The sequence below is a fragment of the Sphaerodactylus townsendi genome, linkage group LG02, assembly GCF_021028975.2.
Source record: "Sphaerodactylus townsendi isolate TG3544 linkage group LG02, MPM_Stown_v2.3, whole genome shotgun sequence".
Lineage (NCBI taxonomy): Eukaryota > Metazoa > Chordata > Lepidosauria > Squamata > Sphaerodactylidae > Sphaerodactylus > Sphaerodactylus townsendi.
Genome location: NC_059426.1, coordinates 74,294,515 through 74,308,303, shown reverse-complemented (window position 1 = coordinate 74,308,303; position 13,789 = coordinate 74,294,515). Strand labels below are relative to the sequence as shown.

At 46.2% G+C, this 13,789-nt stretch overlaps 1 protein-coding gene across 1 annotated transcript in view; it reads right to left on the bottom strand.

The window, feature by feature from the left end:
* LOC125427058 (acyl-CoA 6-desaturase-like) overlaps positions 1-13,789 on the bottom strand; it is a 38,160-nt gene that overhangs the window by 5,230 nt on the left and 19,141 nt on the right. The window contains exons 5-11 of the mRNA XM_048486045.1: positions 13,380-13,505; positions 11,718-11,778; positions 9,848-9,924; positions 9,563-9,660; positions 7,509-7,605; positions 6,615-6,694; positions 98-223 (exon numbers count right to left, since the gene is read on the bottom strand). Coding sequence (XP_048342002.1) covers positions 98-223; positions 6,615-6,694; positions 7,509-7,605; positions 9,563-9,660; positions 9,848-9,924; positions 11,718-11,778; positions 13,380-13,505 — 665 coding nt within the window. The remainder of the gene's footprint in view (positions 1-97; positions 224-6,614; positions 6,695-7,508; positions 7,606-9,562; positions 9,661-9,847; positions 9,925-11,717; positions 11,779-13,379; positions 13,506-13,789) is intronic.

Here is a 13,789-nt window from a genome sequence, read left to right as displayed (position 1 = left end):
TGCTGTGTGTGAAGAAGATTGGGCTGGACTGTTAGCCATTTCCTCTAGCTTTCCTAGAACAGGTGAACAGACTGTCAATCTTTATCAAATTTCTTACCCAACGATGTCAGCAAATGCTCTCATCAGAGGTTTTTCTTCATAAGCAACTCCATACTTTGCACACAGTGACTTCACTAGTGGGGCAATCTTGTGGTAGTTATGGCGTGGCATTGTAGGGAACAAACTTAAATAAAGCAGAAAATAAAGGAACTCTAGTAGCAGAAGTCTTTGTGGGAAACGCACTCCTTTGTACTTCCCTTAGCAAGAATAAAGTTTGGTTTGCACATACAGCAAATTAAGGAAACAACCCTGTAGTGATGCACTGCTGACCCAGCAGCACCGTGGTAGAACGTTGGAGATGTGGACCCTCACGGCCTTGCTGAGGTGCGCAGCACCCCCCACTCCTCATCCCCCTGAGTCCGCGGGTCGCCCAGACTGTCTGGCTCCAGTCCTCACCGGGCAGGGACAATGGTCTTGCCCCCAGGTGAGGATTAGGCTCCAGCAGCTGCAGCTCCTCTCCATACGTAGCCAGGTGAGATCATGCATCACATGATGATGATCTCCAGGTCTCAGTCTCCCGCTCATCTCCTACCCACCTCCTTCGCCCACAATAGAGCCTATAAAGGTCGAGAGACCAGCACAGGAGGTTGTCACGGATCAGAAAACCAGCTGCATTTGCTGGCGGCTCGCCAGATGAAACCTCCTCAGTCACCGCTATTCCTTAAGCGGCGACCCTCACGGGGGGGGTTGACTACAAGCTGGTGCGAGCCGGGAATCCTCGAACCTCCACCCTGCTCACGTCGCCTGGGGAAGGGCAGCGATACGAGAGATCCGCTGGATCCCGGTAGCATCAGGGACCACCGTTTGGTATCGCCTGTCTCTGGATCGAAGCATCCAGAGCCGATCCTGGACCTCTCGTCCGGCCGGAACACCCGGTGAGTATGGGAGCTTACAAAAGCAGGGCTTATGACAAGCCGTTGTAACAAGCGTTAGCAATCTGGCAGAGTCCCGTAAAGAGAGAGAGCTGCATAGAAGTGGTTGAGGAGATTGAAGCTCAGTGTCCATGGTACCCAGAGGGGGGACATGAATCTTAAGGACTAGAGGCTATCAGGCGCACTCTTAAGCACAGAGCCTGTGGCGCCCGGTCTGGCTACTACTGGCGTGGAGACAATGTTTTGTAGCCATCGGCCTGCAGACCTATGGCTCCCCTTGCTGTAGGCTGCACCCTCGCTTCGATCTTTCCTTCAATTTCAGCGAATTTTCTCTATCCGCTTCGTTGGGCCTGTCTCCTTCTGCCCCCTAAGCTCCTTCACCCAATTCAAACTCTCAGCGGCTCAGCGCCCCCCTCTGCTCGCCTTCATTTTCGAAGCCACTGCACCTCCGTCAATACGTAATGAAGCGAGGGTTTCGCTCATAGAGCGTATTAGCCCGCGATCTGCAGAGAAACCCCTGACGGAGAGCGATGCCGAATTCTTGCATTGTGCCCCGTCCCTTCACGGAATGCAGGGGAAGTGCGTCATTGGCCGGAGTTGTCAGTACCCCATGCTGGCTGCTTATCCTCACTGAGCTCCATAGCTGATGCGGGGCCAGTAGGAGTCACCAGCCCTATGTGAGAGGCATGCTAGAAGGCGGTCGCGAGGAATCATAATGGTTCGGGCGGCTGGAAGACCACCTTCCGCGTGCTCCTGAGCCCTGCTGTGATCTGGGAGGCGGGGATTCCGCCCGGCAATGCTTTGCTTGGGCAGCCGCCTCAGCGGCGCCCTACGCAACCCGCTCAACTGCGGCTTTGATGCCTTCCAGTAACCCAACAATCAGATGCGTCCTGCGGTGGCCACGCTACAGTGCGCCTCTGAATGCGCCTGGCGTTTTTGAAAGTCCCAATGCCCGGACAGCCAACCCAAAGTTTTCTAGCACCCGGCAGAAGCCTCAAGGACCCTATGCTGGAAGAGTTTGTGAACAGGCTCAGGAGGCCCTCAGAACGAGTTGACAGGGAGGCCAGAGGCCGAGAACTCCTTAAAGCTGCTGCCAAGAGCAGCCTCCGCTGAGTGCATAAGCGTCCGCGGGCCTAGGAAGGAACCCGAGCTGGCGACATGCTCAAAGCTTGCCAGGATATGGGGTCTTTCGCCCATCAAGCCAGCCTTCTAGTGGCATCTCCGGCTGCCATGAGGCAGCCCGAGACAGTGTTTCAATTGCGGCAAGCCAGGACATTTCGGAGGAATTGTAGGGCGCTGCCGGCGGGGAGCCTACAACCCCTGGCGGAGGTCTCCCCAGAGGCGAAGACCCCCAGGAAAGTCTGGGCGAGCTCCCAATACCAGCTGGGAGGCCCGGCGCCCGGGCATCTCAACCCGGAACCAAGATCCGCACCTCAAACCCTTCCCAGACTCCCCATGAGATCTTCGCTGCTCCAGTTCCCAGTATGGTGATCCCATCCCCCACTACCCGGAGACCATTAGGCTGGTCTTGCCGAAACTCACGCTGCTGAACGGGGGTTGTTCATCATCCAGGGTCGCCGACCCCATGCGCGAGGAGCCATCCCACATCCAAGAAATTGTGGACAAAACATCCTTAGAAACTGCCAAGTTCACGGAACACCCTGCCTCTATGCTCTCGCGAGTCTAATCTAGGATTCAGCTAATCTAAATCTTGTTGCTTTCGCTCCCCCCCTCTCGTCTATACTTCCTGCTCTACTAGCCCCTTCTACTTCCAGTCACACCCATGTCACCTCCGCTTAGGTGCCCCAAGAATGGCCGCATTTCAAAATCTCTGGAGTCCACAGTCCCTTGAATTGCAGCAGAAAGGAGATGCTGGCCAGGAAGAGGACTGCCGTTTGAGCCCTCCTCAGAGAATGCCCCATAGCCAATCTACAGGACAATGAGGCATGGAAAGGGGAAGATGCTCGCTGTGGCCTTAAGCCAAAGTCCTTGATGAAGAAGAAGCCCCCTTGGCCCTCTCAGCTGTAAGGTTCAAACCAGATCTCATAGCCTCTGAGCCTGTGCAAAGCCCTAAGCTCAAAGCTCCCAGTGGCAGCAAAGTGCGTCAGCACCTCAGAGAGAGCAAAATCTCAAATCAGAGTTGCAATCCTCCTCGTTACTTTATATGGTGCTCTGTATGCCTATGTATGTTCGTATGTCTTGCCCCTTTCAGAGACCCCTAAAGTTTTCCCCTCATGGGGATTTTTTCCATTAGCTTCTAGCTATGCTCTTGTGCTTCAATTAAAGTTTTCTCCTTCTGATTATGTGTGCCAATGCCTTGAAAGGCTTAAGCCCATTACAGCATCCGCCTTAAAGCGGGACACAGCACAAATGGAGTGCTCCCCTGGATACCGATGGGACCTGCTTCAAACGCCTCCATCTTAGTTTAAACTAAAACTTTTCTTCAAACCTCTCGCGAGAACCTTTTCCTTAGTCCATCTGTGAGCCTACACTGCCACATTGGCATTAGTAAGGGTGATTTATATGAGCCAAAATCATTTTCATGCTCCCATTCTCTGCTGAGGGGCTCCTGGCTGTCCACGGTGCCAAGGGGGTCTCTCATTACCCTATCTTACACAGCCTCCGCTGTGAAGGGTGGGAAGCGGCTCAAACGGCCAAAGTCCCCTTACCGGGAGGGAAGGTAGAGCTGACTTCCAAACCCTTCCCCCCCCCCCCTGCCTTCCCTTTCTGCACCCCACTCCCTCTCTTCTGTGGGCTGGCGCACCCCACCTCTGAATCTAGGATCTGATAGGGTTTTTGCAAACCCCTCTCAATTTTGCTCCTGTGATCAAACCTCCAAGCCCAGGAACTGTTTTTCTTTGCATCTTCTCTATATCTTTCCTATAGGCGGCTATATTACGATACTTGACTATAATTGTGAATTGTTCAAGTTGCTTTGCAAAAAACCCACACCTTAGGCGGTGATTGGGTTGTTTTACAAACAAACATCCGACCTGGATATGACCTCTCCCTTCTCCTAAGCCGGGCAATTCCTGCCTTGTATCTCTGCGCCTTGAATGTTGAAATTGATACGTTGTGGGAATGGGCCAACTGCGCCCTAGCAGCTTAGCCCGACAAAGCGAAAAAAAAGGAGTAGTTCCCAACGCGGTAATCAAGGTCTCATCCAGCCAGACCATATCAAGTACTCTTCTCTATTCTCTATCAAAATTGCCGCTTCACTCAGAACCGGAGAAAACTCCATTGTCATCTATAAGGCAGTGCTTTCAGCCAGCCACGCCAAAACCTGGGGCATTAAACGACCTCTTCTATACAGGAGTCCAGCTACAGCCATGCCAGGCCAGCCCATCCGGAGATGGGCGGGGCCTCCCTGGAGGATCGACCCTTGCGCCCTGTTGAGAGAGCCCGATCACCCTCCAGCTTGGGCCAAGATGGAGGACACCCATTCTTCCGCGAGGATGCATGGCCAGGCTGCCATTGAGACCAGCTATGGCTCAAAAGGTTAGCTAGCTGTGTGTGCTTTACTCCTCATCTACAACCCGCCATTCTCTCTCCCTCTCTGCCGCCCTGGCTGGGGAAGCCTTGCGGCCAGGAACATTCCTGATGAATTAACCCTTGGAACTCTCCGCTTTGTTTTCAGCCGCTTGAATAATTGTTGGAACAAGCCTTCTCTCACAGCCTTGCTTTCGTGAGAATCACTGAACCACAATGCTAGAGACTATCAGTAGCTCCTCCTAGCTCTTGAAATCATGGACTCCGTCAGCCGGCTCTACTGTAGCGGTAGTCAAACAGCAAGAGCATGTACATTGAACAGATATGCAGCCACGGGTTTACCTTCCTTCCATACATCATCCAGCCTATGTATCGTTTGCTTATGTTTGTTGTTTAAATTTATTGCATGCTGGATTTTTTGAGAAGTTATGTTATTTGTTATTGCTGCATTTCCGCCTGTCTGTCTGCCGGGACTCTCTGCTACCCAGGCTCCACCCAGGAGCCCGGACGCCCGCCGCCGCCGCTCAGCTCTGCCTTCGATCCCTCCTGTGAAGCGGCGGTACGCCCTCTCAAAAGCGGAGCCTGTCCCCTCGCAACTTCCCGCGGCCAGGAGCCGGACTTGTTTCCTGTAACACCAAGACTATTGGCCGGCTGGCCTGTGCCCTTGAAGCCCATCAATTCTACCTCCATTGCTCGGGACGCTCTGGCCTCCGGGCAGCAGGAACTAGATCAAGCGACCCTAGACAATGCGTGCCGCTATTGATTACTTATTGTTATTACATCCTGGGTTGTGAGAATGTACATAATATGTGTTGTTTTAATCTTTCCTGATAATTCCCAATTGATTCATATGAAATGCATTGAGCTGCAAAGTTGTATCTAATCTGAAGTATGATGTTTTTGCCCATTGGTGGTCAGCCCTCTGGAGCTGGCTGCGGAGATGGTTGAGTGTTATTGTACAGCTCTGCATTGGTTTAATTGTGCCTGCGTTATGGGATCTTGTTTTACGTTCAATGTGTGTCTAATATTGCCTGCGTGTGCAAAAGAAGCCCCTCCGAATTTCCCTTACCCATAGCCAAGTTCTAATGTTACACAAGCAACGGTAAACTGACCAGATGGCGAGGAGGAGACAAAGCGTCCTTCAATCCCACCCTTAGCATTCCGGTCCCCTTTTTCCTAAAATGTAAAAAAAGGAGGAGATGTAGTGATCACTGCTGACCAACTTAGCTTTGCATTAGGTAGAAACGTTGGAATATTAATGGACCCTACGGCCTTGCTGGTCGCACCGCTCCCCCTCCTCATCCCCTATGAGTCCGCGGGTCGCAGACACAATGCTGGCTCAGTCACGGTATGGGGACAATGGTCTTGCCCAAGGTGAGGATTAGGCTCCAGAGCAGCTTAAGCTCCTCTCCATACGTAACCAGGTGAGATCATGCATCACATGATGATCTCCAGGTCTCCCGCTCATCTCCCTACCCACCTCCTTTACACGCCCACAATGAAACCCTAATAAAAGGTGCGAGACCAGCACAGGGAGGGTTGTCAAGATCACGAAAACCCGCGCTTCCTGTTGCTGACGCTCTCCGCCAGATGAAACCTCCTCCGCGTCTCGCCTATTCCTTAGCGACGACCCTGCGGGGTTGACTACAAGCCCTAAGGTGGTACAATGGACTATGCAATTTCAGATTGCAGGTGGGTGATCACGTTTTTAAATATTCTATTTTTTTAAAAAAACACTTCCTGCTGGTAGAAAATCACCTCAAGCAAGTTACAAGCTGAATTAAAATCTTTCTTGCCAAGGTTTTTTTTATTTAAAAAATCTGGAAGAGTATTCAGAAAATGAAACTGTCCTCCTGCAGACTGAAACAGAAGAGCTCTCTGGACCACCTTCCAACTATGCCATCTTATGCTGCAGCACATGTAGTCTGGCAAGCCAGTAAAGATGTGCCCAAATGAAGCACTGCTAAGTCAGCAATGCAGAGATGCCAGAATCGTGATATTAAAAGCCTTAATGTCCCAAGTTGTTCTTTTCACTTTTTATGGTAAACTTCAGGACTATGCTGTCTTCTTACTCTTCTCTTTCCATATGTCACTCTGATAATTCTCTCAACTGCTGAGACAAAATTGTTTTTGATCCAAGGACTGAATACTTACTGGTGCTCAATTTGAAAGTTCAGATGCCCACTGAACCAGTCATTGAAAAAGGACTGTTCGATATTGCAGGTAGCTGCCAACTGCAAAAGACAAGGAGACAGTGGTGGCTTTCAATGATATCAGTCTTGGAAATAAATGAAATGGAATTGAACTGCTTTTCTGGCAACGTCTGTTGATCTAGCCCAGGGGTCGGGAACCTGCGGCTCGAGAGCCACATATGGCTCTTCTGCCCTTGCACTGTGGCTCCATGAGCTGAGCTGGTCCCATCCTTGCCCGCCCTGCAGGCAGCAGGGCGGGCGCATCCATGTGCTTCTCAGAATGAGTGGAGTAAAAGGTAAAAACCCCCAATATATACAGTGTTATCTTTATTTTAAATGTCAAAAATTATTTGCGGCTCCAAGTGTTTTCTTTTCCCATGGCTCTTTGAGTGTTAAAGGTTCCCTACCCCTGATCTACCCCCCCAATCTGCAATCTGTCACTGAAGGACACAACCAAAATACATCTTCTGCACATGTGAGTTTCTTGTTCTTTTGTTGCCAATCAGAGTCTTTTTAGTGCATCAAAATATATTAAAAGATTTCCATGGGTTTATACAGCAGGTTGTTATCTGTGGAAATGTAATTATAGCAGTTATGTCAAAGGTCAGGCTTTCTAGCTTCCTGGTTCAATAAAGGCACTTCAAGGTCAGATAACTTATCTACTGTCCCATATAAACGCTAAACATATCTCCTGTCTGGATGAAACTAAGGATACTAAAGATACTAATAATTCAATTATTCAAGTGATTTTATGTCCAAAAATTGTATTACAGAACATCATGATGTTTATTCAGGATTTATTCCCAAGCCGTTGTGCATAAGAATGCAACCTTACTAACTTAGACTGGAAATTTACCTGAGTGCTAAGCCAGTCTCTGTGCTTCTCACGGTCAATTTCCATTGGAATGTGATTCATCTGTGTGACCCAAACAAACCAGTGGCTTTCCATAAACCTTCATGAAAAGCAAACAAACAGTTTTAGCTGTGAGGATGTGGACAAGTTCCGCCAGGGCAGTGTTGGGCAAAGCAATAGCCAAGGACATTGTACATACATTTACCAGTTTATGGCAGGTCATCTATGGTCCTGGGAACCATATTTGATTGAAAATGCAGCATATAAGTGTTTTAAATAAATAAATAAATTCTACAGTCCTGTTATCAGGACATTCTCATAATGCACCAATGCTCTAGGACCGCACAGCTATCACTTCGGTCAGGCCCAGCTCTCTGAAGTCTCTTCTTAAGCAGGAAATGGGAATGGCACATTGCTTTACATGTACAGAAAATACTTCTCTCAACCTATCTTAATAATCTAATTTGCACAGTTGAGGCAGCTATCTAGAGGAGTTAAAATGTAAAATAATAATGAGCCTTTTCGAAAGTTCCATAGAAAAGCCTTGAATTTGAGAGCCACTTCATGCTCTAATCCCCCACTTCTCTGTGAGATTTGGAATATGGACCTGCTTGCACAACCTCTGAATCAGGCTTCATTGCTGGTCATCCCTTATTATAGCTCCTCCAGAAAAGAGGGCTTGTCAGAGATGCGTGAAGTACCTTCAGACCCTGTGAATTTGGCATTCTTCTAAAAGAGGGGGTTTTTTTTATTCACGTAAGATTTCAAAGATCTTCTAATCAACTTTATTAACCGCAGGTACCACTCTCATCTCACTGAGCGCTTTCAGTGAACTGCATATTTTACCACCTCTATCAAAGACAATTACTCTGATGTTTTATTGTTGAAGGCTTTCACAGCCAGAATCAACTGGCTATTGTGGGCTGTCTGGCCATTTTTTGCTCCTAGAGTTTTGCCCACGTCTATGGCTGGCATCTTCATAGGTGAGATGTGCCACACAAAGAAAGATGCCAACCATAGATGTGGGTGAAACGTTAGGAGTAAAAACTACCAGATCACAGCCATGCAGTCCAGAAAATTCACAACAGACAGTACTCTGAAATTGTTCTTTGTGGTTAAAGATCCTGAAATGAAACAGAGCCAAGTATAGTCTTTAATGAGCCTGGGGCTCTTTCTCTCAGTTTCAGTCTCTGATTAATTCCGTGATCATAAACAGAAATTAGATAATGACGTTATTTAAGTGATCATTACTTCACAGTAGCTAGTGTAAATGGTTCCTTAAAGGATTCTGGGAAGACCTATATGCACAATAATGTAGGAATGCTACAGAATGGCCAATACTCTCTATTTTAACCAGAGTTTGAGAATTACTCAGCTCAGTGAAGAAACACCACAGCTATTATTTCTTGATCATATTTTATGAAGCTGCCTTATACTGTGTCAGACCATTAGTCTATCAAGGTTGTATTGTTTGCTCCAACTAGAGGCAGCTCACCCACAGTCCAAGGAAGATGTCTTTCACATCATCTGCTATTTGATCCTTTCAACCAATGACGGGAACAGAACCTGGGATCAATTGCATGTATAGTAGATTTCTACCACTGTGTCAGGAGATCAGGGTGCTATATGTGGCTCCCCTATCTCTTTTTATCAAAACAGAAACAAAAAACTGTGAAGTGGACAGGGTTAGTGATCCAGGATCGCCCACTGAGCTTCACAGCTGATCAAGAATTTCAACCAGATTACACTGGTTTTCTTGCACTGGCTATGCAAATCTGCATCAAAAAATACACCCCAGCTTTATAGTGCACTGTACTTATGACATCTTCCTCTGACAACAATGGAGGCAAGAGATGGCTTAAATCTTTTGCAGAGTACACCGTTTTCTTCTCTCTTCACTCAAAGTATGATAAATGCTAATTAGGCCAACATTAAAATGGCTCACACATTTTGTCATCACCCTTGGCTTCATGGCTTAATATGAATTTGAAGCTGGGTCTCCCTTACCCTAGTGTGACACTCTGGCCACAATACCACACTGGATCTATTTATCCTACCTGACAAAAGTGAGGAGAAACAAGGACCCCAGGACTCCATAGAATGGGATATATGTGATGAAGTAGCGCATGTAATAACTGAAGGCCCAGGCCAGGTCCTAGGGAGAAAAGAAAGAAACTGTACAACAAATGATAACCTCCTTCCTTATGCTGCTGCTCACTTAAACACAGTATACAGGAATGCCTCTCCTTCCCCCACTCCCTTTGGAGTAGCTGAGAGCACCCAACTGGAATAGAATGCTGCTTAATAAAAGCACAGAAAGACCCAGAGAAATGTTCACTTACCGCCCAGAATCTGCGTCTGACCATGGTTGCAAAGATTTGCATTTGGAAATAAACTGGAATGAGGAGAGGTGGGAAAACTGAAAGAAAAACCAGCACTGTTAGTGGAGGCAGAGAGTTGAGAAATGTAAAATGAAGTGGTATCTTAGGTAATTATTTAAGCTTAATAGGAAAAATCAGGACAGGAATGAGGTACTCTGTCTCTTGTACAATCAAAATGCTGACAAAGGAAAGTAAGTATGTATTCTCCCTCAGGAAAAAGAAGCCACATTTCTAGGTGGAGTTTCAAAAAAGGAATGGAAAGATAATCATTTCCTCATTACCTTCAGAGCCTCTATAAACCTTTTAACTACCCTATGGATCTAATATTTTAGTATCGATGAGTTCTTCGTATCAGAAACATATAAGGTGAAAAACAGAATTTGGTTCAGCATTTGCCCCTCCCAAGCAAACTCTAGCAAAGTTGGCTGGTTCCTTTCAGGAGACTGACACCAGCAGCGCTGCAGGAAATTAGATGCCCCTACCCAGAACAGCACCCTCCCCAAGTCTCCAGCATACAGCCAGCTGGGCATAACAGCAAGCCCACCATAGAACTTGCTGAAGAGCCTGGCAGATTCTGTGTTCTGCATTGGCTCCATTGTACCCAATGGAGAATTTCTGTGCAGGCTGCACATTTTTGAAGATAGAGGCACCAGACTCTCAAGGTGGCTCCAGGAGGCCCTCCTAGTAATAGCATCCAGTCTTGGTGAACTTTGCTTCTGGGGGTGGTGGAAGGGGCAGGGGAAACAAAATAAGCCTTTGGGGGGCCCATAAAATTGAACCCCCAGAAGCAAAGTTTACCAAGCCTACATGCTATTACTAGGAGGGCCTCCTGGTACAACCTTGAAAGTCTGGTGCCTCTAACTTCAAAAATGTGCAGCCTGCTTACACACGCAGAAATTCAACATTGGCTACTTCTGTTCACTGGAAGTAGAACCTAGTCTTTCCTGGAATTTTGCATAAATGTTCAGCTGGGTTTTTTCCAGCATTCTGCTGCTGCCTGCACATTTTACCAAATGGCCTGTCTTTTAGCTTTTGTTGGAATTCTTTCCACAAGATGGTAGTTGCTATGGGTTCTTTGCACCATTTTTCTTGCTCTTCCAGAAAACCATAATTAGATTTTGGAGGGTTTCCCTCTTTGTTCTGCAACTGCTTTCTGACCCGGTTCAACTTTTTCCTGTCAATAATTCTGCTCTCTTCTGGGTGACTTCTACAGTTTGGGTCAGTTTGGTGGTCTTTGTTAATGTAAGATCTTTTGTTACTAGAAATGTGCCTCTTTTGTTGCAATCTGGGATAATCTGATAATTAAGATCTCCAAGGAGTACCAGGGGCCGTATGCAGATGGCGAACAACTTCCAAAAGTCTCTTGCCTTGAAAACCTCATGGTGCCTGACCGCTCCAAAGATGAAGGCAGCAGGGCCACAGCCAATGGAGGTTGAACTGGGGTGGGGGGGCACGCAGCAGCCAGTGGCAAGCCGCGGGCGGGCCATCTGGCTGCTGCCCCCTCTGTCCCACCTCAACCAGAATGGGTTGTTAAATTATTTAAATTCCACCACTGTACACAAGGATACTAAGATCTATCAACAAGATCCACCACTAACTCTCAGATAACGCATCCCAAATTCAGAATTTGAACAAAATATTTTAGTAGAATAGGCACACTCCTCAAATCTCATTTGGAGCCCCATTATTCCCACTATTTTGTATACTTAATCTCCCCTCAGCACTCCAGGATATAGATTGTAGCTATGTTTAAGAAAAATAGCCATAAACGCTATCTTCTCTTAGCTTCTCCACATGTATGGAAATAGAAGAAGGAATTGAAGATTCATACCGAAAAAGAAGTATTGGTGTTGATGGTTATAAGGGAAATACTTCAGTTTCTTTTCTCCATACTGGAAAAGAAGGGGACCGGGGAGGATAGATAGAGAGAGAAAAGAAAGGGTTATCTTAAATGTTTATACTCATAGAGTGGAATAATTGCATAATGGAAAATTTATTCTTATATTATCTTTCTTTAATTATCTCATGCATTCCACTTAAAATTTAAAACCAGGCTTGTAAATGTCATTTTGGCAACAGAGAATTGACTCCAGGCAGCCAGATGGAACAGTTTACTAAAAAGTTTTTTTCCTCCATTAAGCACATAAAAAGTATGTGTGGGCACGGGGGCTAGTCAGGATTCTGGAAGGCTAGTAATTTCCACAGGGCTGTTTGTAAGGCTGCTTTAAAATGTTTCTGAGGTCAGTCAACATTCCTACTCCTTTGACAATTGATAGGCATACATTGCACATAGAAAAGTTTCAAGGGAGTGACAATGAAGTCTGGTTCAGACACACAGGGGGTGAGATGGCAGAACACTGCACTACTTCAGTCTGTAGGCTGCATATCATGAAGAATCAAATTCTAGAATCCTTCCTATGTTAAATATTTCCTGAAAATAGAAAATGGGCTCACCAAGCAGTGATTGGGTAGATCCTTGCTGTATTTCTATTTGAACATAATATTTTGTACAAAAGAACATTCAAAACTGGGATCCACCACCAGCAGTTCATTCCATTACTTCATAACTTTGATACCTTATTATTGTTTTATTTTCCCAAAGAAAATTCTTTCAAATTCTTATGCATGAAGCTGTCTGGGTAATCCAAGATCAGTCATTACTATTCTGTCTCACCTGCCCCACAGGGTTGGTTTTAAAAATTAAAGTACACAATAAAATATGTTAGCTATAGTATTTCAGAACACCAACATCTGATTGTATGTTTGAGAGCTACAGGTGCAGTGATCCTTACTATGGTGGCCATCAATTTGTTCCTTGGCATCCACTTGCTTCAGTGGGCATCTCCTTTGTTCCTGCTGCCCATATAAAAGCAAGTACCTTAATCAAGAGGAGGGTGTTTGGCTTGGTACCTCTCAACATTTTGGTAACCTCTCACTATTTTGAGACTTAACTAAGCTCCCATGGCAATCATTTTGTAATTGGTCCCCCATATACCCATTTTAAGATGGTTCCTACTTCCTGATCTCAAAATTCCTAGAGTGCCCAAAGCGTCAACAAAATTGGGGACTTCTGAATAGTTTTAAAATCATATATCCTTATTGATAAGAAAAAGTATCCAAGCGTTAAGCAGTAATTGTATCACATCCAAGAAAAATAAAGTCACAACTATGAAAGGTGTCACACGCAGGTAAAAATTGATTAAGAACACCTGAGAATTTAACAGAATAGTTGCTTGATAATCTCTTGTAATACATAAGCAATATACTGGCTTGTTTCCTAACTATGTTTCTGACTGGCAGCCAGCAGAAAAAAGTTCTTGCTGACCCCCGCCCCCACTAGCACAGGCCTCCATTTTGCTACCCATGTTGGGTTCTAGAATCAATCAACATCTAGGAACATGAATTTGAGGGCACAGTGGGCTTCAGTGTGACAAGGAGACTAGAAATGTTGCTTCTACAAGATAAATAAACTCAGCCTGACTTCATATCTTACCTCAACTGGCTGTGTATTCCCCAGGACAAAGAGATGCAGCATGTTCACATCTGGGTCTTTTTTGAAGATGTTTGGCTTTGCATGGTGCTGGAAGTGCCGGTGATTCCACCAGTTTGCCGAGGCACCCTGTTGAAGGAGAAAAACAGAGGCGGTTCACAGTGAACTCTGATTTCTGTTTGTGCATCACCTGCATGTTGTAGAAGCCACTCATGCCCATAACAAAGCAACTTAATATAACTCATGTCCAGTGTGGTAAAACATGCTGAAAACCCTTGTACTGGATCAGTCTCTGCCCAAAAGCTCCAATGGCATATCCAATGTCTTGGTCAAGCAATCAAATGCAAAGAAAAAAGCAGAGAATACCTCTTCCTTGGAAGAAGTATCACAAAAGAAAAAATCCTTCCATCTAT